The sequence below is a fragment of the Grammomys surdaster genome, unplaced genomic scaffold, assembly GCF_004785775.1.
Source record: "Grammomys surdaster isolate TR1022 unplaced genomic scaffold, NIH_TR_1.0 334, whole genome shotgun sequence".
In the NCBI taxonomy this organism is placed as follows: domain Eukaryota; kingdom Metazoa; phylum Chordata; class Mammalia; order Rodentia; family Muridae; genus Grammomys; species Grammomys surdaster.
This window is the reverse complement of record NW_021604753.1, coordinates 2686684-2710016: the sequence shown is the minus strand read 5'-3', so window position 1 is coordinate 2710016 and position 23333 is coordinate 2686684. Positions and strand designations below refer to the sequence as shown.

General features: G+C 46.5%; 1 protein-coding gene across 1 annotated transcript in view; it reads left to right on the top strand.

Annotated features, from left to right (window-relative positions):
- Snx29 (sorting nexin 29) overlaps window positions 1–23333 on the top strand; it is a 386660-nt gene that overhangs the window by 158544 nt on the left and 204783 nt on the right. The window contains exon 14 of the mRNA XM_028778358.1: window positions 4103–4185. Within this exon, the coding sequence (XP_028634191.1) occupies window positions 4103–4185 (83 nt within the window). The remainder of the gene's footprint in view (window positions 1–4102; window positions 4186–23333) is intronic.

Sequence of the window (23333 nt, the reverse complement as noted above, 5' to 3'; positions counted from 1 at the left end):
AGATTCCAAATGGCATCTCTGTCTACAAGTCATGGTCTTCTGCCCTGGGCGGGGTGGGGGGGGGGAGATTCAACGGAGACTCTAGGGCAAAAGAATGAAGGGACAAGAGACACAAAGGAGGAACACAGGTCTGAATGTCTGATCAAGTGCTCAAACTTTATTCCTCAGGCTGCTGTTATAAAGACAAGCAGGCAGGAGGGTCATCAGTCAGAATCCAGGGCCATCGGTAATGGTAATTGTAAAGTTCTTTATGGCCACAAGCATTCCTTAGCCCAAACCAGTTATCTGAATATTTTCTCACAAGCAAGAGGACAATAAAACATTTCTCAAGTTGCTTATCTGGCTAATATTTTCACTCAGGCAGGAAGGCAATAAAGCATTCCTTAACTCAGGTTGTTTACCTAACTGGTATTTTCCCTCAGGCAGGAAGGCAATAAAGTCTTTGGCTCCCAGCAGTCTTCCTTATGGCTGACAAGACAACTCAGGAATTAGCTAGTAGTGCTTGCTGCCAAGCCTGGTGACTCAAGTTCTGTCCCCAGGACCCACAAGTACTGTGGCTCATGTGTGTCTACACATATCCATAAAACACAGATAAATAATTAAATGTTAGAAAAACTTTAAAAGCCATTGTTTTTTTAAAATTTTTGTAAATTAGTTGTTCATACACTAGGAAATATTTTCTTGGGTAGTGACATGTGAACTTTAAAGAAAAAGAAAGAGAGAAAAAAGGAAGAAAGGAAGAGAGAAAGAAAGAAAGAAAGGAAGGAAGGAAGAGAAAGAGAAAAAAGAAGGAAAGAAGGAAAAGGCACCTTTTAGATGGCAAGATCAATTTGTCAGCTTTCTATTAGTGTAAAATCTGAAACAATCAACTAAGGAGGAGGAAAGGTTAGTTTGGGCTCACAGTTCTGTTAGGTTTTAGTCATGGTTTATTGGTGTTTGTTTTTGAATCTGTGCTGAGGAGGCGTTCTCTGGTGGGGAGTATAGCGCAAAGTCGGTCAGCTTAGGGCCAGGAGGAAAAGAGGAAGAGGAAGGGGTTACTGTCTCCTCCAAGGGCACTCTGCAAATGAGGAAGACCGTCTGCTAGGCTAGTGATTCTCAACCTGCAGGTCTCAATCCTCTGTGGTGTTAAATGACCCTTTTACAAAGGTCCCCTAAGCTCATTGGGAAGCACAGGTACATTACGATTGGTAACAGTAGTGAAATTACAGCTATGAGGTAGTGGTGAAAATCATTTCCTGGTTCAAGAGGCTAAGGCTCAGGGCCTGTCTCAGTTGAAACAGTGAAGATGGTCCAGCCATACACTGTGTTCACAGTAGGTATGTGGTTGCATTAGCACGTCCCCTGTGGTTATGTAAAGTGTGACCACCAGGGAAAACTGGGCCAGGGCTGTGCAGGGAGTCTTCTAACTTCCTGCAAATCTTTAACCATTTCAAAATAAAAATATAAAACAATAACTATGTTTCGTCATTCCTAGGGGTCAGTAACCAGTGCCCCCACACTAGGCCTTTGTCCTTTCCAAGAAAGTATGAGCATGTTCTCCCTTGAGACCTCTCATGTCCCAGAGTTGTAAGTGTTCATTTCCTGCCAGGGCATAGCTAGCTGGGTTAAACTGGCATCTGCCAAAGATGTTTCTATCCAGTGAGCAGGTATGTTCACGTGGCGTTTCATCATTTGATAAATATTGTATTTCTATTAAAATTCTGTATATTACATTAGGTGTGATTTTTAGATGGAATCTTAACATATTGTTAAACAAATGATTCAGCCTGAAACACTTGAGTGCTGGCCAGAGATGGGGTGAGCAGAGTCTGAGAGTTGGCCTGTGTGGGAGGCAGGTGGGATGAGAGCCAGAGGAGGCCCAGCACTGAAACTGTATCTGCCTGCTCAGCCGTCTGTGTGGAGCCGGACCGGCATGTGGAGCCGGACCACTATGACCCTGTGAGGTGGTCTTTGGAGAACGAGTGTCAACTTTCTCCCATACAGACGTGTATATATTGGTTTCTTCCCCTAGTCTGAAAATACCATGTGATGTCATGCAGCCATGGGTGAGAAGGAGTTGTGTGATGAGGCCGTGGTAAGAAAGCCTTACTAAGCACACAGTGCAGTTGGTACACATCAGGGCTAGTTCCCCTCCTCACTCGCCTTCTCAGAGCTGCTTGTTTGGGTTCAGACAAGTGCTATTGCAACTTCAGCTGGAGTAAATGCAGTCACCATGGATAGATCTTTGGCAGTCTGTCACAGGGCAGTGGGAGGGCTTATTTGTGGTTTCCTTTATCAAAGCTTCTGAGATTTGTGCAAAGTTCTCAAGTGATTCCTAAGTGTCTGGTGCTTCCTACATTTGAGCCTGATGTTCTCTCTCCCCAAACTGACTACAAAGAACAGTACAAAGGAGGTGCTGTCTTTAAAGACTGCATTGTAGTATAGGACACTGGAAACAAAAACAGGTAATCTCAGGTTTTACAGCTAAGTAGGTGTGTGGCATTGCACTAATGAATGCTATTTCCATCTGTCAATAGACTGAGTTAGTGTTTGCTGTACTACAGTTAAAGAAAATTGCTTGGTTGAAGAAAGTGTGCAATGTACACTGGACTCTATAGGAGTGTGCGTGGTCAGCCATGCATGCTGGAGGGCATGGCAGCATGCACTGGACTCTACAGGAGTGTGCATGGTCAGCCGTGCATGCTGGAGGGCATGGCAGTGTGCACCAGCTTTGCTGATGATTCCTGGAAGAGGTAGAAATGAAGCAGATGACAAGGAATGTGATTTTACTTCCAGGCAAAAATATTTGCAGAATGTAACAGGCGTTCTTCCCTAAGATGCCCTCATCTGCACATGCCTATGTATGACAGAGTGAAGAGGAGTACAACACTAATGGCTTCATTTCAGTGTGTTGGCTTTTCAGCTAATTTTCTCTTCTTAAATATGTTCTAATTGTTGGAATATTTTGAAGTGAGTCTTTTTATTTGTATAATCATAGAAGAAATCTGGCTTGAGCCCTTTTTATTGTGAAGCATTGTGTTTAATGAAACACTGAAGACCTGGGGTGGGAGGTGAGAGGCAGAAATAGAATGTACACAAGGAGCCTTTTGTGCTACAGCTGCTGAGAGACTAGATTTCAGTCTTCAGAGAGACACAGGAAAGTCTGTCTTAGGGACAGAGAGACGTAGGGTTTACTGGTAATCCTGACCACGTGATCTTCTTCAGAGACATTTTCTGTCTAACTCCTCTTTTACTCAACTGAGAGAATATGACAGATTCATTGTGAGTCTTTCACAAATGATGGATGGGTGAATGCGCATGTGTGTGATTCAGTGAGCTTCTCTGGGTCGGAGCTATGTGGTGGGTAGAATGGATGGATGAATGCATGCAGGCGTGTGTGACTTGGTGAGTTGACATGCTCAAGGTTGAAGCAATATGGTGGATAGTAATGAAATGTCCGTTTCTTCTCCTGGAACCTCATGTCACATAATGAGCCAGTATACCTGGGGAATGGATTTGAGGGGTGGGTTGTGGCTGTACCCCAGTGTCTGTTTTCCTTTGTATGATCTTATGTGGGGTTGGGGATAGATTTGGTCACTGGTTCTTCCTGGTGTCTCAGTTTCCCCATCTATAAAGTAGTAGCTGAGCTAGTTTCTGGGATGAATGTATAAGCACATAGCCTGAGACAAGTCATGTGATCCACGGGATCTGGTCTGGTATGAGACACCCCAGCTGAACTGTGTTTAGTATGTGTGCCTCTGTCAATGGAGAAATATTACCAAGTGCCTGACCCTCAACAGACACCTGGCAGGCAGGTGGATTCCCATAGCATGTGCTTACACTCCAAGTCTGTAGGCACAGGAAACAGTCAGCATTTACCAACATTCCAAAACCACAGTTCCAGAAAGTTCCAGAATGCATTCAGAAGTATGGGCTTAGTCCAGTCATTTTCAGTGCTGAGCTGTGAAACAGGATAGCACATTAACATTTATAAGATACAAATTGTGTGCTTTTTTTTTTTATCACACAGATTCCTTCCCCTGCTTAGGGTGGAAATTTTTAGTTTTTAAATTTGTCTCTCTCTCTCTCTCTCTTTTTTTCCTTAACATTCTTATACCTGCAGAGAAAACGAGGTGCTCAAAGTCCAGCTGAAGAAGTACGTAGGAGCTGTCCAGATGCTGAAAAGAGAAGGTCAACCAGCTGAAGGTGAGGTGGAGATCAGCCCCTGGGGGAGGGCTGGCTATATTCCCTGGGCAGGCTCAGAGTGTACAGAGACATGCATAATAGAAGCCTGTGCTGGCTGCATTCCAGAGTCAGAGAAACCTTTGCTGTATATTCTTGCTAAATGAAAACTAAGCCTCATGGTTTAGTAACAGTTGTATGATGTGAGCACTTATGTACTTTAGATCTAGGATATTGTGAGCCTTGCAGGATGGTTGAGTGACATGAGGCCAGGGGTGTAAGCAGCAGAACTCACACAGATGAGAACTCAGACCTCCCTGAACTCAGACTTGCCAGGATGTCATCCCAGCTCTCTTGTAGTTTCTTAATTGCCCTGTATCTCAGTTTTCTCATTTGTAAAATGGGATAGTTGGCAGTAGGCAACATATGGATTAGCACAGGATAGGTACTGGGTAATGTTTGGTCGTTACTATTATTTGTTATTTTAATTTTGACAATTTTATGCATATGTGCAATGTGCTGAGATCATATTCACCCTTACCCCCTCTCTTACCCCTTCACTCCTCTCTCTTACCCACATCACTCCTGATAACTCCTTTCTTCCCAGCTTGTACCCTCCTCTGTTTATGAGCCCACAGAATATGCATATGGGGCTCAGAGGCCAACCTCTGTGGTGTTCCTCAGGAGGCGTCCACTTTATTATTAGAGGCATGGGATCTCCCTGACCCTGGGGCTCACCAATTGGCCAGCCTGCATGGCTAGTGGGCTCCAGGGATCCATTTGTCTCCTCTTCCTCAGCAGTGGGATTGCAAGCATATGTCATAGTACCAGCTTTTTCATACAGATGCTAGGGACTGAACTCAGGTTCTTGGGTGTGCATGGCAAACCCTTTATTAATGGCACCATTTTCCCAACCCCTGGGCTTGCTTTTGATTTGAAAAAACAGCACTATGAGATGCACTTCTGAATCAGGATTTTGGGAGCACTTTTCTTCAAATGCACAAGCAGAGTCCATAGTGTGCAGATTGCAGCTGAAGTTCCATTTCTCAAGATGCAGCCTGTGTGCTCTGAAGCAAAGCTGGGTGTGAGCCTTCTCAACATGCAGTGTGATGACCCTGGTTGAACTTCAGTAAGATGACCAGCATAATCCATTGCCAAGTAGCAGTAGCACCCTTTCATGTTCTCCTACTGTGTGTTAAGACACACTGTGTGCCTGGGCCATGCTCTCCTACTGTGTGGTTTAAGACACATTGTGTACCTGGGTGTCCTCTCTCACTGCAGGGCTTATAGGGATGAGCTCAGTACTGGCCAACACCATTTGCCTTGTTGTTGCTTGTGGGGTCCTGTGAGTCTCTCCTTTTCATCACAGTTATTGAAAGAGCGTCAGCCATGTGCCAGCACTGTGAAACAGGCTTGCACCATAGACTAGACCTAAGCCCCGACACTCAAAGCTGGGGCAAAAGGTTTGTTAGTTCAGAGCTAGCCTGAGCTGCATAGTGAGACCCTGTTCTCTGTCCCCAACCCTTCTTCTGGATTTGGCCATTACAAATTGCACTGTGCAGGTATGTACTGAATAGTTATATGGTACTCTACAGCTGTGTGTAATAATGTGTTTGTTTAAAAAGAATAGTTGTAAAGGCAGTGCTTTCCAAAGTTGCACAGCAGTTGTCTTCCAGAGCGCTCATCTTCCTTCTTAGTAATTAGGACTGTCTCCTCAGGCCCTGGTCCAGTCTGGGTCCTGGTGCCTACAGGCTTACAGGAGTTGGAGTCCCCACACTGAGAGCCTGGAGGAAGGGATTCTTTGCCCATCTAATCCATGATGTCCCTTGGCTTCTTTTATCAGGGATGGACATGCCCGTGTCTGTTCCCTGACTCCTAGGAGGGAACTGAGAATATATTTTAATAGCGTAAGCAAGTTTAGTTGCAAGTATAAAGTATCTTTTTAATCTGTGGCAAAACTGACTAATACAAATGTGAGCTCATCAGAGGGAAGAGACTGAAAGTCTTTTTAGCCCCATGTGCCCTTGTACTTGACAGCAGTCGTGAGAGCTGACAGCAATCTTCATCTTTATCTTTATAATCTTGTTTTAGAAAACACCTCCAGGGTTAAAATGTACATAACACAAAATTAACTGTAAAATACGATGTCAACCTCTGCCTTTACAGGTACAAATCCTCTCCTGTTTGAAAGGCTTTCTGTTGTGGTTGTGAGTGGGGCTGGGTTGTTCTCCACTGACCACTGCATTTCCTAGCCAGGTCGGGGGCTTGTGAAAGCTTGTATCTATCTCCCTTTGCTTTGGCTCTTACTCTGGAGGTTACCTTTGTGATCTTCCTGCAGTGTTACAACTTTGGCAGGAGGGCCACCGTACCCCCTAGGGACCAGCTTGGCAATTAAGCACCCATTGTAACTTCTCTGGCATTAGACCAACTCTGTTCATGAACTTGGATTCCTTCCTGTTCTCCAGGGAGCTAGTTTTATGTATGACTAGAGAGCCAACGTTGACTCTCCATGCTTTTGATTTTATCTGTGGGAGCAGGGAAGATGCTCAGTGAGGAAAGTGCCTTAAACTTCTGAGCTTGGTCTCTAGAAGCTAACTTACCAGGCTGGCTGTGGTGGTGCACACTTGAAATCCCAACCCTGGAGAGGAGCAAGGCAGAGTCGGGGGATCTTTCAGGCTCCTGAGGCTGCTAGACTAGCTAACTTGGCAATCTCTAGGGTGGCGAAATGGTTTTGGCCTAAGAATAGAGGAGGCCTTAGGCCACACATATAGATAGATAGATAAATAAATCCCCAGCCAGGGTCTTCCCTGTGGCCTGGCCACTCCTCTGACACTGTGGAAGGTTAGTGCTCCTGTCATTCTATGCACACATAGAAACCAAAAGCCCACAGGTAGATGTGTGCCAGGCCACACACACAGTCAGGCTTCTGCAGGGATACAGACTATGTGCATGTGCAGGGGGGTGTTTTTGGAAACTGGCTAGTGTGAGTGTGGCCATCCATCGACTTCGTCATCTACAAGGCGTCCTCGGCCGAGAGACCTAGGAAGAGTCGATGTCACAACTCGACCTGTCCAGAAAGTAGAAGTCAAGTTTCCTGCTTGAAGCCAGGCAGTGGTGGCGCACACCTGTAATCCCAGCACTTGGGAGGCAGAGGCAGGCGGATTTCTGAGTTCGAGGCCAGCCTGGTCTACAGAGTGAGTTCTAGGGCAGCCAGGGATACACAGAGAAATCCTGTCTCGAAAAACAAAACAAACAGAAAAGATTATTGCTTGCACCTACTAGATCCAACATGTATTCCTTTCCTCCAGGTTTGATCTCCCAGGAGGTTTTTCGATCAGGAGATTCATGGGTCGGTCCCCAGCCTGAGTGACCTGTGCTAGCTCACTGAAGAGCTGGCCTGGGCACACAGGCTCTGTCTTCGCTCAGCTATTTCACTGGTCCACATTGCCATTTCACTTTATTCTGAGGAAATAAACTATATGTTTGGGGGAAGATATCTGTTTGGATAGCCAGAGCCAGTCATGTACGTCTGTCTATACAGACAAGGATCAGAGTAGATGCCCTCTTAGAGCAGACTTCAGACCCTTTACCTCACATTTAGCAGTGGTGCTGTATCCAGATAGACATGCTTGCTATAGGTGGTGGAGAGTGCAGAGTAGGAGGAAGCCTGGAGAAATGATCCCTAGAGAAGGCTAAGGCAGGGCTGTGGGTTCAGTCTCCTCACTATCTGCCTTTAATGGCTCCATGTTCTTGCTTGAAGTTATTTCAGAGCTTCTAATGTTCATTTGGGGGCTGAAGGTAATGACGGTGGCTTTCTGGACTCTGCTCTGTGTGCTCGGGACAAGCAATGAAAGCGATAACAAGCGATGGCAATGGCAAGCGGTGACACACATCAAATAGCAGGCAATTTTAAGTTGGGTTGGGGATGTTTTGAAGCTTCAAGTTGAGGACGGTCAGGTGAATTAGCAGACATCTGTCAATTAGTTTCTGAAAGGTGAGTGATTGTGGTAATAACAGTCTAGTGAACCTCTCTGAAAGTATTGCAGCCATTATCCACATGAAATAGTATCTGGGAGAGGAAAAAGCTTCCTGTCCTATAAACAAAACCCTGAGAAGTGGTTTTTCTATCTGCCCAAGGGACTGAGGTCCTAGCAGTTGCCGTGGATCTCTCTCCTCTCTCTCTGTCTCTCTGTCTCTCTCTGTCACACACACACACACACACACACGGTGTTAATATATTGTAATTGCCCATGCTGACTGTTAATCTGGACTCAACTGATTCTTTTGACTTAGACGGCAAGTAGCAAGGACTACATCCACCCAAAGGGTAGAAATGTGTATGCAGGTTCATATGTGTGCATCCTGTATTATTTTTAAAACTTCTATTATTACTTTGTGTGTAGGTATGAGGTGTATGTGCCATGACACCTGTGGAGGCTAGAGCATAGCTTGTGGAATCAGGTCTCTCCTTCCACCTTTATGTGAGTTCCAGGGATTGAACTCAGGTCTCCAGTCTTGCTCAGCAAGTGTCCTTACCCACTGAGCCATATTACCTGCCATTCACCTCAGCTTTTGAGAAATGCTCTCTCACTGAACATGGAACTGGTTTGGTTATACAGGCCTGTAGGTTCTCATGCCTCAGCTCCCCCAGTGCTGGAATTACAGCTATGTTTCCATGCTCAATTGTTTGCATGAGTGCACTTTACTAAGTTCTGTTCTCAGACGTAAAAGGGTTCTTTTTTTTTTTTAAATTGAATTTATTGAAAAAGCCTAGAGAGTAATACAGCTAGTACAGTCTGTATTCCTCTCTGAGAGTTAACACATTTGTATTTTCCATACATATTTCAGATTTTATAAAAAAAGATTTGTTATAGTTAGATTTATGTTGCTGTGATAAAACACTGACCAATAGCAACTTGGGGAAGAAGAAATGGTTGATTTGGTTTTTGCTTTCTTTCTTGTCATAGTCTACCTGGGTGAAGGCAGAGCAGGAAGTCACGACAGAAGCCTTGTGGAGGACTGTCTGAGACCATGAGCAGTGCTACCTCCTTGCTCACTGTCTAGGGGTCACTCAGACCACTTTCTTATATAGCTAGGACTATCTGCTGCCTGGGCCTGGGCCTCCCACATCAATCATCCATGGAGAAAAAGCCAGGCAGGAGGTGATGGTGCTTTGATCCCAGCGCTTGGGAGGCAGAGGCAGGAAGATTTCTGTGTTTAAGGCCAGCCTGGTCTACAGATGAGTTCCAGGACAGCCAAGGCTACACAGAGAAACCCTGTCTCAAACATTCCTTTCTGCCCCTGACACCCCCCAAAAGAGCAGAAAACACCCCACAGACATACCTACAGTCTAATAGAGGCAGTTCTTCTGTTGAGGATCCCTCTTCCCATGTGACTGTTGTTTGTGTCAAGTTGAAAAACAAACTAAATTCAAAGTGTAATTGAGAGTACCTCATGGGTTATTCCCACAGATGTACCAGGCTAACTCTGGCCCACTTTATATGCTGTGTATCTCTTATTTAACCCTGGGACTTGGTGAGACAGGAGAGGACTGGTTAGCACTTGATCAAGCTGGAGTCTTATGAAGCAGCCTCACAGCAACATACTGGTGTGAGCACAGGGCTGAGCCACGCCAGGGCTCAGAAACAAAGGGACAGATTATGATAGAGAAGGAAGGGGTGGATGGCAGCAGGCCCTCAGCTGACTGCAGTGGGCATGTACAGGAAACCAAGGCAGCTCAGCGTTTGTGTCGGGAGGTTAGACATTTGCTGGGAGGATGGTGTGGAGGGAGTATCTTGACCTCATTGTCACAGCATGCATGTCATTGACTGGGGGATACCATGTTGACTTGGACGAGGCTTGGCTGTATTAGAAGGAAACCCAAACAATAGTGACTTGCACAGTTTTCTCTTGTACGAGATGTCTGGAAGTAGCTTGGGCTGGTGGGGGTGGTTTCTGGCCATAGGCCCTCAAGCTGCATCTCTTCTTATTCTTGGTGCACATCTCTTACTCTTCATGGTCGCCTCATGTCCCCTGTAAGACAGCTGTGGCTCTGCTACCACAGAGTGTGCTTTTGAGCTCAGAGTAATGAGCTTCCTTAATTTAAGGAACATTGAGACCCTTTCTCCACAGTCTCTACTGGAAGCTGTCTGGCTGGGATATGTGCTAGCTCAGCGTACATGTTTGGAAGGAAGGACAGTTCCTGGTGGCAGCAGTCCCTGCCTCTGGTGGGTTTGGGGGTTTGGTGGACATTACCTGCATGGGCTGGCCTGGCTCCAAGCCATTCTTTGTGCCATCACACTAGTGAGAAGTTTCAGCATAGGCCCAGGGTCACAGTTGCTCAGGAATCCAACTCAGTTCCAGAAGCAGTACGCATCCTGGTGACCTCGTGATCTTCAGGAGTGTGGTGGTTTATTTGCTGCACTGATTTTAGCCCTAGCTAAACACTTTTCTCTCCCAAATCATAGCAGAAACAGTTGCCTGGAAATAGCCAGGATCCTTTGGCTTTTTTCCTTTTTATTGTTTGTAAGAAACAGCCAGCCTTACTCAGCCTGTTCATCCCCCTCCATATTTGCCAGTGTGACTGGGGTCTGCTTGTCACAGATCTACCACCAGAGGACAGGTGGCTTGTTTTGTTAAATGCCTCTTTGGTTTGGAAACACCGCTCTGCTTTAGTTTCTAATTATACCTTTTCTAAGGCAGCTGATCATTTTGCCTTGCTTGCATGTGTAGAGCCTGTACCTCAGCACAGAGTGTCTTGTCTAAGTGCTTTCCTTGGAATGAATGGAAACCATTTTCTGAAGAGACGCAGGGATCCGCAGGCTGGGTTACTTCCTTGGCTTGTGCTTTCATTCCTGTGCCCTGCACTTGAGAAGGAGCACACTCTCACTCGGGAAGGAGCACACTCTCACTCGGGAAGGAGCACACTCTCACTCGGGAAGGAGCACACTCTCACTCGGGAAGGAGCACACTCTCACTTGAGAAGGAGCACACTCTCACTTGAGAAGGAGCACACTCTCACTTGAGAAGGAGCACACTCTCTCAGACTACATCCCATCCTCTTTCCCTGAGAACTGTCCTACTGTCTGGCACCCCTGTTCTCCAGACAGAGGCCCTGCCCACAGGTCCTTCCTGCTGTGGCTGTTGTCATTTCCCAGCTTTTCACTCTCAGAAGTTTGATCATTTTGGAACATATTTTTTATGTGTGTGACCCTGTGTATCACATGTGTATCACATGTGAATCCATGGTGGTCAGAAAAGGGCATCAACCCCTGTGGTACTGTGATATGGGCAGTGGTGAATGACCATGTGGGTGCTGGGACTGAACCTGAGGCCTCTGCACTAGCATGGGTACTCTTAACCATTGAGCCGTCTCTCCAGGGCCTGCCCAGTGACATGCTACAGTCTCGTTGGTTTCCTTCTTGACAGATTTGAGAACCACTTGCCAAAATGACAGCTGCTTCAGAGCAGGGCTGCTGTGTTTTGTTACTTTGTCTTTTCTGTGTTATTGGGGATTGAACCCACTGTCCTATAAGCACTCTGTTACCGAATGGAGCCCCTGACTTGGTTTGGTATCTGTGGGTGCTTTCTGGGTTTTGGGGAGCAAATAGTGGCTGTGCACTGGCTGTAGAACATTTGAAGCCACTGTGAAGCAGCCATGTCCCAGGACCTTTGCCAGCTTCTGCACAGCCAGTGCTCCTGCCTGCTAGGGTGCTCTGGTCCCCGTGTCCTGGCTGGGGAGGTGGAAGCAGCTGAAGTTAGAGTGAGAGTAGACAGTGAGCTAGCCTGTGCTCAAGTTCTCTTCTTGCCTTGTGTGTATGCTTTAGGTTATGTTGTCTTCGAGAAGTGTGCCCAAGTGGGAAATGAGTGCTTTTGGTGTCTGCTCATGTGTCTGGAGACAGGATGAGGGAGCTCACACTTGATGCCAGGCAGTGCAGGCCTGGGCTGGACCCAAGCTTCCTCATTTCCATCTTTTGCTGATCCTCTCCTTAGGGTGTCATGGTTTTAGGGACCCAGTCTCTTTAAAGCTCCTCCAGATGAGGTCAGGCCCGGCACACATTGCCTGGAATTCTTCATGCCTGCATTGTGTGCCAGGGGCTGTCTTATCACACTGTAGCAGCATGCGCTTCCCACTTGTGGGGAGGAAGAAGAGTCCATCCCTGAGCAGCCTGGCCTCTGCTCTTAGCTGCCGTCTGTGTAAAGTGAAGGATTAGAGCCACAGCCAAGGGGTGCTCACTGTTAGGTCTTATGGTGGAAGGGGACCTTGGCAGACCCAAGCCAAGGAATGCTGCAGAGACTGCACCACACAAGAGACCTTAGGCAAGAGTTTGAGGGGAGAGCTGTGAAAGGCGACCTCTGATGGAAGGTGTGTGTGTGTGTGAGGGAGGGAAGGAGGGAGGGGGGAGGGAGGGAGGGGGAGGGGGAGAGGGAGAGGGAGGGGAGGGGGAGGGGGAGGGGGAGGTGATGACATGAGCTGTATAAAAGGTATCTCATTCCTAGAGACAGTAGACATGAGTTGCACTTGGTGACTGCTGATGACATGGCCGCTGAGTTGCTGAAGGTGGACTGAGGGAGCACCCGAGGGAGTACATAGATCTCAAATGTGGGCAGTTCCTGGCATTCTTCCCTTTTGCTTGTTATGAAAGGTGAGGAAGTAGGAAGGGGTGGCTGCTGAGGCAGGAACAGGGGCACTGTGCTATTTAGGCTGCTTCTTGCTATCTGGGCGTGTTAACATCTTTGGACACCCAAGAAAGCTGAGATGATGTCCACGTCCAGAAGGAACAGGCTGATCACTAGATGCCAGGCTCTGTGGGACCTCTGAGGCTAGGGTCATGCAGGCAGTAGATGCCAAGCTGGACTACCTGGGACTAGCCACTTTGAAGCTGTCCAGGATGCAGATTTTGAAGGAACACCTGGAGCTAGCAGGTTGCTGGAATAGATATTATATTAAGGGCAGAAGATAAAATTAAGGAGTTTAGGGGGAATTTTTTTCTTAGATGTGTATTTGAAACTTTTAGGCCCATGATCCTGGTACCTGGGGGAGGGGAGTCCCTAAACCAGGGAAAGCTGGAGGGGAGAGATCCCACCCTCAAGAATAGGCAGCAGCTGGGGAAACAGGCTGTTGATTGACAGTACTTATCTGGAATCCTTTTGACCTGTGAGAGGTGAATTCAAGTTGATTCCGTGAGGCTTACAGGAATTTCTGAGTTTACAAAAAGAGGTAAGCTTTAGATATATTAGCATCAGCCTTGTTTGTAACCTGTCCTGTAATCCATGTTGTAGAAAAGACAGTAGACTCACACCTTTGAGTCACAGTAGAAGCTTGGGGACCCAAAATGACTTTGGGTTAAAAGGATGACCACTCTTTCCTCTATCCAGAAGGCTGGCTGTGTATAGACTGGACAGTTTTTACCACTATCAGAAGTACTTTCAAGTTTATACTTAGAAGACAACTAAAGGAAACTTAAAATCTCAGCTTGTGACTATGATAATTGTAGTCCAAAGCTAGACTGATGGCTCATCATAGTAGTCCGTGCTTACCAGAGCTAGACTGATGGCTCATCAGAACTCCACTGACTGATTTTTTTTCTTTTTTTTTCTTGGATATTTTATTTACATTTCAGATGTGATCCCCTTTCCCCATTTCCCCCACCACCCAGGAACCCCCGTATCCCATCCCCCCTCCTCCTGCTTCTATGAGGATGTGCCCCCACCCACCCGCCCACTTCCACCTCCCCACCCACGAATTCCCCCACACTGGGGCATCCAGCCTTCACCTCCACTGACTGATGTTAAAACTGAACTTTTGAGGTCTTAATGAAACAATAGCATAGAGAGGGGAAGAAATCCAAACCAGTTTTCATTTTTACATATATCTTTAACCACTTCCTTATACCATTATGAATTGTATTTATATACCTTAAGACACTTTCTTAGACCTTTATACTTGTATTGATGTATCTTAAAGCACTTTGCTACCAGTTGTTTCCCATGAGGCAGCTAAGGCTGTGGCTGCTGCTGTTAAACTGACAGCTGTCTTTGACTACTATGCACACCATCAGGGACCTGAGGAGGTGAACTTTACCTCAAGGAGCAGGAAGTGCAGAACAAGCGGCTCCTTAGTTATTAAAAGTGACAGAGGCTCAGTAGCTACCTGGACAATCGCCCTAGCTTCCTCCTCGGTAGTCTTGATTTCAGTGGTGACAGAGGTCTTAGGGCAGCACGAGGGCTCAGAAGATCTAACAGACTTTCCTGTAGAGGAGGAACTTGGAGGGCCAGCCTACCTTGTCTAGACAAAGCAGGGCAATCAACTTTCTAGTGTCTTGCTTGTCTACAGTTTGGAGAAAGTTCTGGGGACTGGCAAGGTAAAGGGCATTAGCCATGCTAAGTACGAATATAATTAATTATAGTAATAAACTTTATGTCTTCATAGTTATGGTTTCAAAATTAAGCCTAAAACAAGTAATTAGGAAATGATAAACTTTGTTTAGTTTAAACATACTTAATAGATAATGGCCCTCAAACTCTGTGGAGAGCTGCTGAATCTGGCATTTAAAATTGTTCTGTGCCAAGTGGTCATCTGAAGCTAGTTGTTAACTCACATGACATGTGCTCGCTGACATTAGTAAAGATGGTGCTAGCCACGTGGCTGCCTACATCATCCTCATGAGGTCATCAGCCAAGATGGAGGCTGCTTAAAAACAGCTGTTGCTACTTAAAAGCATGTTTTTCTAGTAGCTTTATTTTTTTAAATGAGCGTTGAATCCAAGCTACATACACACATATCCTTACATAGAGAGTTGAATCCGTACACATATACACACCATTGAGTCTAAGGTACATATGCAGTATATTCCAGACAAGAGTTGAATCGCACACACACACCCCTGCTGTTGTGTCATTTGGAACGGGCACAGACTCAGCCTACTCTGTCACACCCTCCCTTCTCCCTCCTCCCCAAAGAGCCTGATGCTATCTGCCGCATACCAGTGGGTCACAGGCCTGGGGGACACAACTTTAAACTACTCTTTATCTTTTGTTGGCTTGTTTTCTGGAAGACAGAATAAAATTTATCTTCTTGGCATCTCAGTTATTATTTTCCCCTTTCCCCACATGAATATGAATTATAGAAAGATGGTTTTTGGGTGTTTGACTATACCACAAAGGAACTAGGTTCAATGGGAGCAGTCCTGAGGTAGCTTGTATCTCATACTTTTTTTTTGTATAATTGAATATTTTATCAGGGTTTAAACAGCAATATGATGATTCACAGTCACCCACCTCTTCTAGTACTACCCTTACGTAACCAGAAATGCATGATGCCTATACATGTACACAGGCCTTAGGCTCTCTGACATGTGTGCCTGGTCTACGGTTTTCTCTCCAAATGTGCTTTGAGCATACTGGGTTGGCTTGTGGACAAGCTGCCTTGTTTATAAATCCATTTTTTTCTTAAAAAATTATTTTATGTATGAGTATTTGCTTGGATGCATGTTTGTGCAGCACATGCTTGCGTGTGTGTTTGTGGAGAGGGTATTAGATCACTTGGCACTGGAGTTTAGAGGCTGCAGGCTGTTATCTGGGTGGTGGGGTTTGAACTAGGGTCCTCTAAAGAGCAGTAAGTGCTCATAACCACTGAGCCATTTCTGCAGCCTCTGTAAATCGAGCTCTGTTGTGACACGCCCACACCTATCCGTTAGCATCACTAACGGCTGCTTTCATGAGGCAGTTGTATAGCCAAGTAGTTCCAGCAGAGACAGGAGGGGATGTTCTCACTCCCTAAAATAGTTATCGCCTGACCTTTGGAGGAATTAGAGGTCCCCGACCTGCCTTGCCTTTTCCAGGTAACACTGTCACCCACCACTTCTCTGGGTCACCCTCTCCATGTCAGAATACTGCAATCACCATGAGGTCTGTCTGCTCACCCGTCATTGTCTGCGTGCACAGGCTGGCAGGTGGGGTAAGCACTGCGGAATGCAGCTTACCTGTGAGCACAAAGACCTCAGTGCTTCTTAAGGGACAGACCTATGCCCTGGAAGTCAGTGTCATCTAGATCCAGATCTTGGCCATCCCTCCACCAGCATTCAAGCACACTCCCCGTAGCCTGCAGTCTGCTTCCTTGGCTTTAGCCCAGACTAGCAGGAGACCTGTGGTTCTGATGTTAGAAAGGTCTGTGGGGGCTGCAGCTTCACTCTAACTTCTCTCACCTTTAGCAGACAGTTGAAACCAGCTATGGCTGGTCCTGGGTGCTTAGGGTGTTTACCAGCAAAGTCAGCACTGTGTGCATTCATTCTGTTTCCAGACCTGGGTGTTTTCTGCTTCAGCAGGGGAAGAAGGGAGAGCAGGTACACTAGAATGGAGGCCCAGGGGTTCAGGGTTTGCATTCTGGGTGTGGGCAGCAGGAGCAGGGCTGAACTGAGCTGGAGAAGTAGGCAGGGCCAGAAGAAACAGCCCAATCCAACCTCCACATTGCTTCCTCCCCAGTGTCACTCAGCCTTGGGTTTCCGTACTCATCAGATTCTGCCTTTAAAGGGATGGTGACTTTTAGGCACCTAAAATATTTTTTCTTTCTTTTCTTCTTTCTTTTTTTGAAATTTCTGACATTGTTTGAATTTAATGATTCATATTACAAATTATTCATGAAAATGATCTTTTAAGCTTCTTATAATAGCTGAAATTATCCTTCATTAGATACTGACAGTTCCTGTGATGGGTGTAATTATAAAAAATATTCTTAGGATAGCTATATTCTGCAGTGTTAAAATTACGCAAATGAGCAAGGGACAGGAATAGAAGCTGAGTAGGATGGTCAAATTTCATGGGAGAAGGGGGAGGACACTGCAGGCTTTCTAAAAATGAATGAGTGTGTGCTTGGGTGTACAGTGAGCATGCCTCCTTCACAGTCTGCCGTGCTGCTCAGCCGCTCTTCCCTGGCAAGGGAGCAGAGACGCACCAGTGACTGGCTTGTGTGCCGCCCTTGCCCACCCATGAATCGTGGGATGGAGAAGGTTCTTTTTCTCTCTTTCCCCCTTCAGTTCTGTTCACTCAGCATTTTCTGCAAGGCACACTGTAGTAATCTTAGATACTTGAAGAGAGTAGCAGTTTGCTGCTAATACAGATAGTGTAGGGAAGGGAGAGATGGAACAGGAAGCAGGGCTCTGGGGCTGTGGCAGTTACCTGGGTGACAGAACCTCATCGTACTTGTGGCACAGGACAACCAGGGCACAGGTTCACAGCTCATGAGGACCACTTGATTTTGGGCTTTTGATCTCAGTGCCTTTTCTAAGGTTCTATATCTTTGGCTGTCCTTGAACTTATGACCCTCTTATCTCAGTCTCTTGGTTATCTGGATTATAGACATGCCTACTCTGCCTGTCTTAGATTCACGTTTTTTATTTTCAGTTCTGGAGGCAGACATCAGGACCACACAGCACTCCAAGCCGTAGGCAAGCACTCACCACTGACCACATCCCCAGCTGTAGGCAAGCACTCACCACTGGCCACATCCCCAGCCATCTTCACTTATTATGAGACAAGTTTCACAAAGTTGTCTAGGTTGTTCTCAAACTTGTTCTACAGCCCGGGCTGGTTTTGAACTTGAAATTGTTTGTCATCTTCCTGACAAGTCTGTACCACCACGCTCGGACTTCTCTTGGTATTGTGGAGGATGCATAGAAGAGAGGAGGGAGGCCTCGCTCAGTTTATTGTATCCATGTCTTCACACCCCATGCTGTGCTTCTTCTCACAGCCCCTGAGAGAGGTAAGCTAGTTACTGCAACTGCCACCACTGGCCCTGCACTTGTCTGTGCACTCACCAGCTGTGCAGTCGGCTCTCCCATCTTCCCATTTTTGACCTAGACCACTTAAGAAAACTAGGTAGAGAGGGTGATGAGAAATGGTGGAAGCTCACGTTTAAGTGTGCCAGCTGCCAGGCACAGCTCCAAGTGTGTGCTAGTGTAATCTCTGTGTCTGTCCTGCACTGCTAGCTGTGATGAGGATCTTCACTCAGCCAAGGAGGAAGCCGAGCTTAGCTAAACTCACACACACAGATCAGGAGGTGAGGCAATGGTGTCAGCTTCTCGGGTGATGGGTGCTTTGGGGAAGGGCTTTGTTTGCCCTTCAAAAGGTGCTTGAACATTCATTCATTCATTCATTCATTCATTCATTGTTGGCTCATTCATTCTTCCCTCCCCCACCCTTCCCTTCCTTCTGACAGGGTCTTGTATATCCCAAGTTGACCTTAAACTTCATTTCTAGTAGAGAATGACCTGGAATTCTTGTCTGCATTTCCTAAATACTGAGGTCACAAGCATGCACCACTGCACCTATTTTATGCAGTGCTGAAGATCACAGTTAAGGATTTATGTATGCTAGGCAAGCACCTGCCAGCTGAGCTGTATCTGGAGCAACTGTTTGTATTATCTGGACTCTATTCTGTATGTCTGTTAGATGCTGGACAAGTAGGTGAATTCTGTACTTAGCTATGACATCATAGAGCTGGGGGTAGAGCACAGTCCCCAACCTGTGTAGTCTCCTTCTAAAGGGTGCACAGCCCTTATTGTGTCTCCAGACACAGTAAGTCATCAGACAGTGTCATGATGTGCTCACTGTTTATACCTCAAGGCAAACAATTTTCTCAACTACAGGCACAAGTAGTTCAGGTTTTCCGCTGTTTGTGCTTCCTCTTTCTCCTGTTTCTCACCCTCAACTTCTCCCCCCCCCCCCTTGTCCTCTTAGACAAACTTTCAGCAGACCCCAGGCTGGGTTTGTGTGTGAGGTACATGGTATGTCAACCCACGTTTCAGACATTGTTACTATTAAGCTATTGCTTTTAGATAACCCATAATGGTGAGCTGTCTCAGTCAGTGAAGTGCCTATTTCATGAGCATAAGGACCTGACTCAGTTCCTAAATCCACATAGAAAAAGCTAGGCATGGCGATGTGTGCCTGCAATCCTAGCACTGAGACAGGCAGGCTCCTAAAGCTTGCTGGCCAGTTCCAGGCCAATGAGAAACTCTATTTAAATAAACACAATGGACAGCACCTAAGGAAGGACCCTTGAAATTGTCCTTTGACCTCCACATACATGCATATGTATGTGCACATACTTATATACTGCATACATATATACTCATGCACACATGAAGGAAGGTTTAAGGACTGGACTGTCCTTGCAGGTTGAGTTTTGGTATGAGTTGGTCAGTTCTTTTCTTGGAAGTCCTCCTAGGTTTACTTACCCCACATCACTCTCTTGTTGGTGTGCGCGCCAGTGCCTTGCTCCTCTAAAACCTTCACAGACAACTGTATCAGGGTAGCTGGATTAGCCAGCTTCCTCCAGTGACATAGCACCTAAGTCAATCAGCTTGTAGCAGGAAAGAGCCCTTTGCTTCTCTGAGTTCGAAAGTTTTAGTCGATGGTCAGTTGACATTTTTTGTGTTGTACTTCAGATGAGGTAGAACATCAGAGTGTGGAGCCTGTGGTGGAGGACCCCACCTACCTCACAGGAGGAGGAAGTATGAGGAAATAACAGGGTCTCAATCACATCTCGAGGGTGGCCCTCTATGACCTGACTTCCTCCTACTATGCCTTACCTCCTAGTAGGATGGTCATCTGGGCTCCAGTGCCTTTCACCTGAAGACTGTTTGCTTTTCTATGCTTTCTTACACAGTTTGAAGAAAGACCATGTGACAGTGTAATGACTGACATTGAGTTCGGTGGCCCCTTCCAGTTTCCCATGCAGTGGGAGAGGAGTAGGCTGCCCGGATCTGGTTGGTAGAGCGCTGTCTTCTTATAGATCCTTGGTTGGTATTTTTAGGTCACTGACTGTCCTCCGGTTTCAGCTGTCTCAATTGAGGGGTTGCTTACTTCAGTTTGGCCTGTCTTTGAGAGGCTGTTTTGATTGATGATTGATTTGGAAGAGCCCCACAGCCCAGTCACTGGTGCCTTCCTTAGGCAGGTGGTCCTGGGCTCTGTAAGGAAGCTAGTGAAACCTGAGTCAGGGGGTAAGCTAGTATCAGTATCCCTCCCTGATCTCTGCTAGAGCTCCTGCACTGACTTCCCTCAGTGATGGATTGTGACCTGGAGTGTAAGTTGCTTCTGGTCATGGTGTTTATCACAGTAATAGAAAGCAAACTAGAACACTAGATATTTTCCTTTTTACTTTGAAAACATAACACCTGAGGCTCATGTTGGCTTCTCCAAGTGGTGAGCAGTGGTTTGCCACATTCATCCTCAGTGTGGCAAGGTCTGGGTGATGGAGTCTGAGGTTAGACCCAGCAGGGCCCTCCTTGCCTGTTGTATTATCACTGTACTTTTTGCTCATTCCTCATCTGTGGTCCAGCCCTCCATGGTCAGAAATCCACACTGCAGTGCCTCCTGCTGTGCTCTACAGTTGTTCCCATGAGAGGAAACGAGTCTCTAAGCGGCCTATCTGCTTGTTAAGGCTGATTGGACCCTGCCCAGATCTGTGCACTTGTGAGTTTTTAGCTCTTGACCAGGAAAGCAGCTTCTTCCTCTCTCTAGCACACCCAGGAAAAGGCCCTCAGTGCTCCCAGTACATATCACCAAGCTACTCAAGGCGTAGAAGATTGGGCATTGGCATCAGTCTTGTGGAATTTAATAGATGGGGCAAGCGGTACATCTCCCCGCCTCCCTCCTTATTTTCCGTCCCTCCCCAAGGGCCAGCCACCCATTCTGATGCCAAATGGTCTGCAACCCAGTACTGGTCCTGGAGGCTCACCGGTGGTTAGGGAGGGTACACAGCAGGATGCAATCTCTGTGATTCAGGCAGCTATTGGTGAGTTCAAGGCAGCCCAGTCCACATAGCAAGTTGTAGGCCAGCTAGAGCTAAGTAATAAGACCTGTCCAAACCACCTTCTCTGAGTGAGTTAGAGTCTGCAGTAGCATCCAGATGAGCCCAGGAAGTTTGTGCATTGCAGAGCACTGGGGAAAGTTGAGGTCTTTTCTGAGTTACCTGAAAGATTTGAGGTGTTGATATAAGAATTTTGTTTTGTTTCTGAACTCATCAAATCTTTCTCTGTGAAAAAACACATCCTTTAAGTCAGACATGGTGGTGCATGGTATTAATTCTAGCTGTCTCAAGGCAGAGGCAGGAGGATTTCTGTGAGTTCAAGGCTAGCTTCATAGTCAGCTCCAGGTCAGCCAGAGCCATCTGAAGACAAAACTAACTGCAGCCCATTGTAGGAACCAACGCTGGTTTGCTATACCACCCTTGCTGTAGCCAACTTAGTAGTAATAATCCACAGGTGGATGGAACCTTCAGATTCTCGTTTTGCCCCCCAAATTTTCCAGCCTCCACTGTGCCTCCTCTTTGGGTATTCTACAGGAATGCATCTGAAGACTCAGTAGCTCGCTTACTTTCCACTGATTTCTCTGCAGTCCCTGCTGCTCCTAGAAGTTAATCCCAGAGGCCATCAATCTCTCTGCTTCTTCGTTTTCTGAAGAAACGTCTTGTTGAGCATTGAGGACATCTCAAAGTGACATGTGTGCTTGAGGTTAATGCACAGCCACCAAGAATGGTGCAGAATAGATTGAATGCAAAATGCCTGGGAGTTTGGTTTGCTGTAACCAGAGGCCCGGAGGTGAGCTGTGTGCTCATGAATCACTGCGGCAGGATTGTGTACTCATGGTTTTTTAATGGCTGCCTGAAAAAGAGTGTGTGCTATTAAGGTAAACTCTTTAAAATTTGACACATTTTGCAATTCTGTGAGTTCAAAAAGGAGAGAGAGAGGAACACAAGGCTGTGTGAGTGACAGACCTTGGGGCCTAATGGGTCTGCATGGTGATGGCGCTCTGAGTACATTGGGAAGACTGAAGACAGAGAATCGCTTCAGACAAACATTGGCTTCTTAGTAGCAGGGGGACCAACTTCTCATTGACTGAACATCAGACAGCATGGCAGAAGCAGATTTATTGATTGATACAGAGAAGTTGTTTTTGGGGGGATAAAACAAGTTTCTCATACTAAAGCCCCCAATCTAATCTATATATTCGTGAAGAAAAACACCATGCCCCTGCAACTTACATCCTTATTGTGTATTGTTTGCAGTATTCAGTAATGCAAGATATTCTAGGTATGCCAGGACCATCTTGTGACAAAAGTCATGCATAGGCTGTAGAGCTCCTAAAGAAAATCAACTTTATAGATAACAGAAAAACAATCTTGGTTTTCTCCAATGATTTCTTCAAGGTTAAATACTTGTAGAGATTAGCTATTTCATTCAAATGTTTACCCTGGATACAATGAGTCGACTAGATTTTCTTCTATAGCGTGGAGCCACAGAGTGGTATTTCCTTTAGAAAGAGGCTTAGAAGCTGGGCGTTCGCCTGCAATCTCAGCACTTGGGAGGCTGAGTGGGAAGACTGGAAGTGTGAGGCTTGCCACAGTTCATAGTGAGACACTGCCATGAGAAGCAGGTGGCTGGAATTGGTCCATGGAAGTTGAATGTGCAGAATGAGCCTCTGGCTTGGGTAATGTTATTTTACACTGAGAACACCTGCTAGTGGATTGTGTCTGCAGATAGCAGAACCTGGTTGTGATCCTCACTTCAGACCTGAGTTCAGCATGTCTGAGAAGGCAACCTAGTCATGGAAGATGCTTAGGTCTACTGGGATATGGGGACCAGGACTGTGGGGTCCATTGTTTTGTGGCTTTGTTTCAGCCTACGTCCTTCAGGGATCCATTGGCTGGGTACTGTTCTCTTTTCTTTCTTGTATTTTTCCTGGATTCCATCCTGTGAAGCACATCTCTTCCCATCCAGGACATTTCCTCATTTTTGGTACCTGCTGCCCCACCCAAATGATTTTCTGCTTGGCAGCATTGAGCCATCTCTGTGTGGGAGAGTGTGCCACTTGCTGTGTTGCTCTTGCTCTAGGGCGATGCTTTTTGTGGCTAGCCATCTGGTAGACTTTTGCTGTTCTCCTTCAGCAGTTGAGGGCTGAGAGTCACACATAAAAATGACCAACTTAATTCAGTCAACAAGTCCCCATTGAGGCCAGGGGAGTCGCCATGTAGGGAATGGGAGAAAGAGAAAGGGCATGCTTCCAGAGAGAGGAAGAGGAGGAGAAGGGAGGGGAAGGAGGGAGGGGGAGGAGGGAGGGGGAGGAGGGGGGGGAGCTGGGATGGAAAGTTCAGGATTGGGGGCAAGGTATGC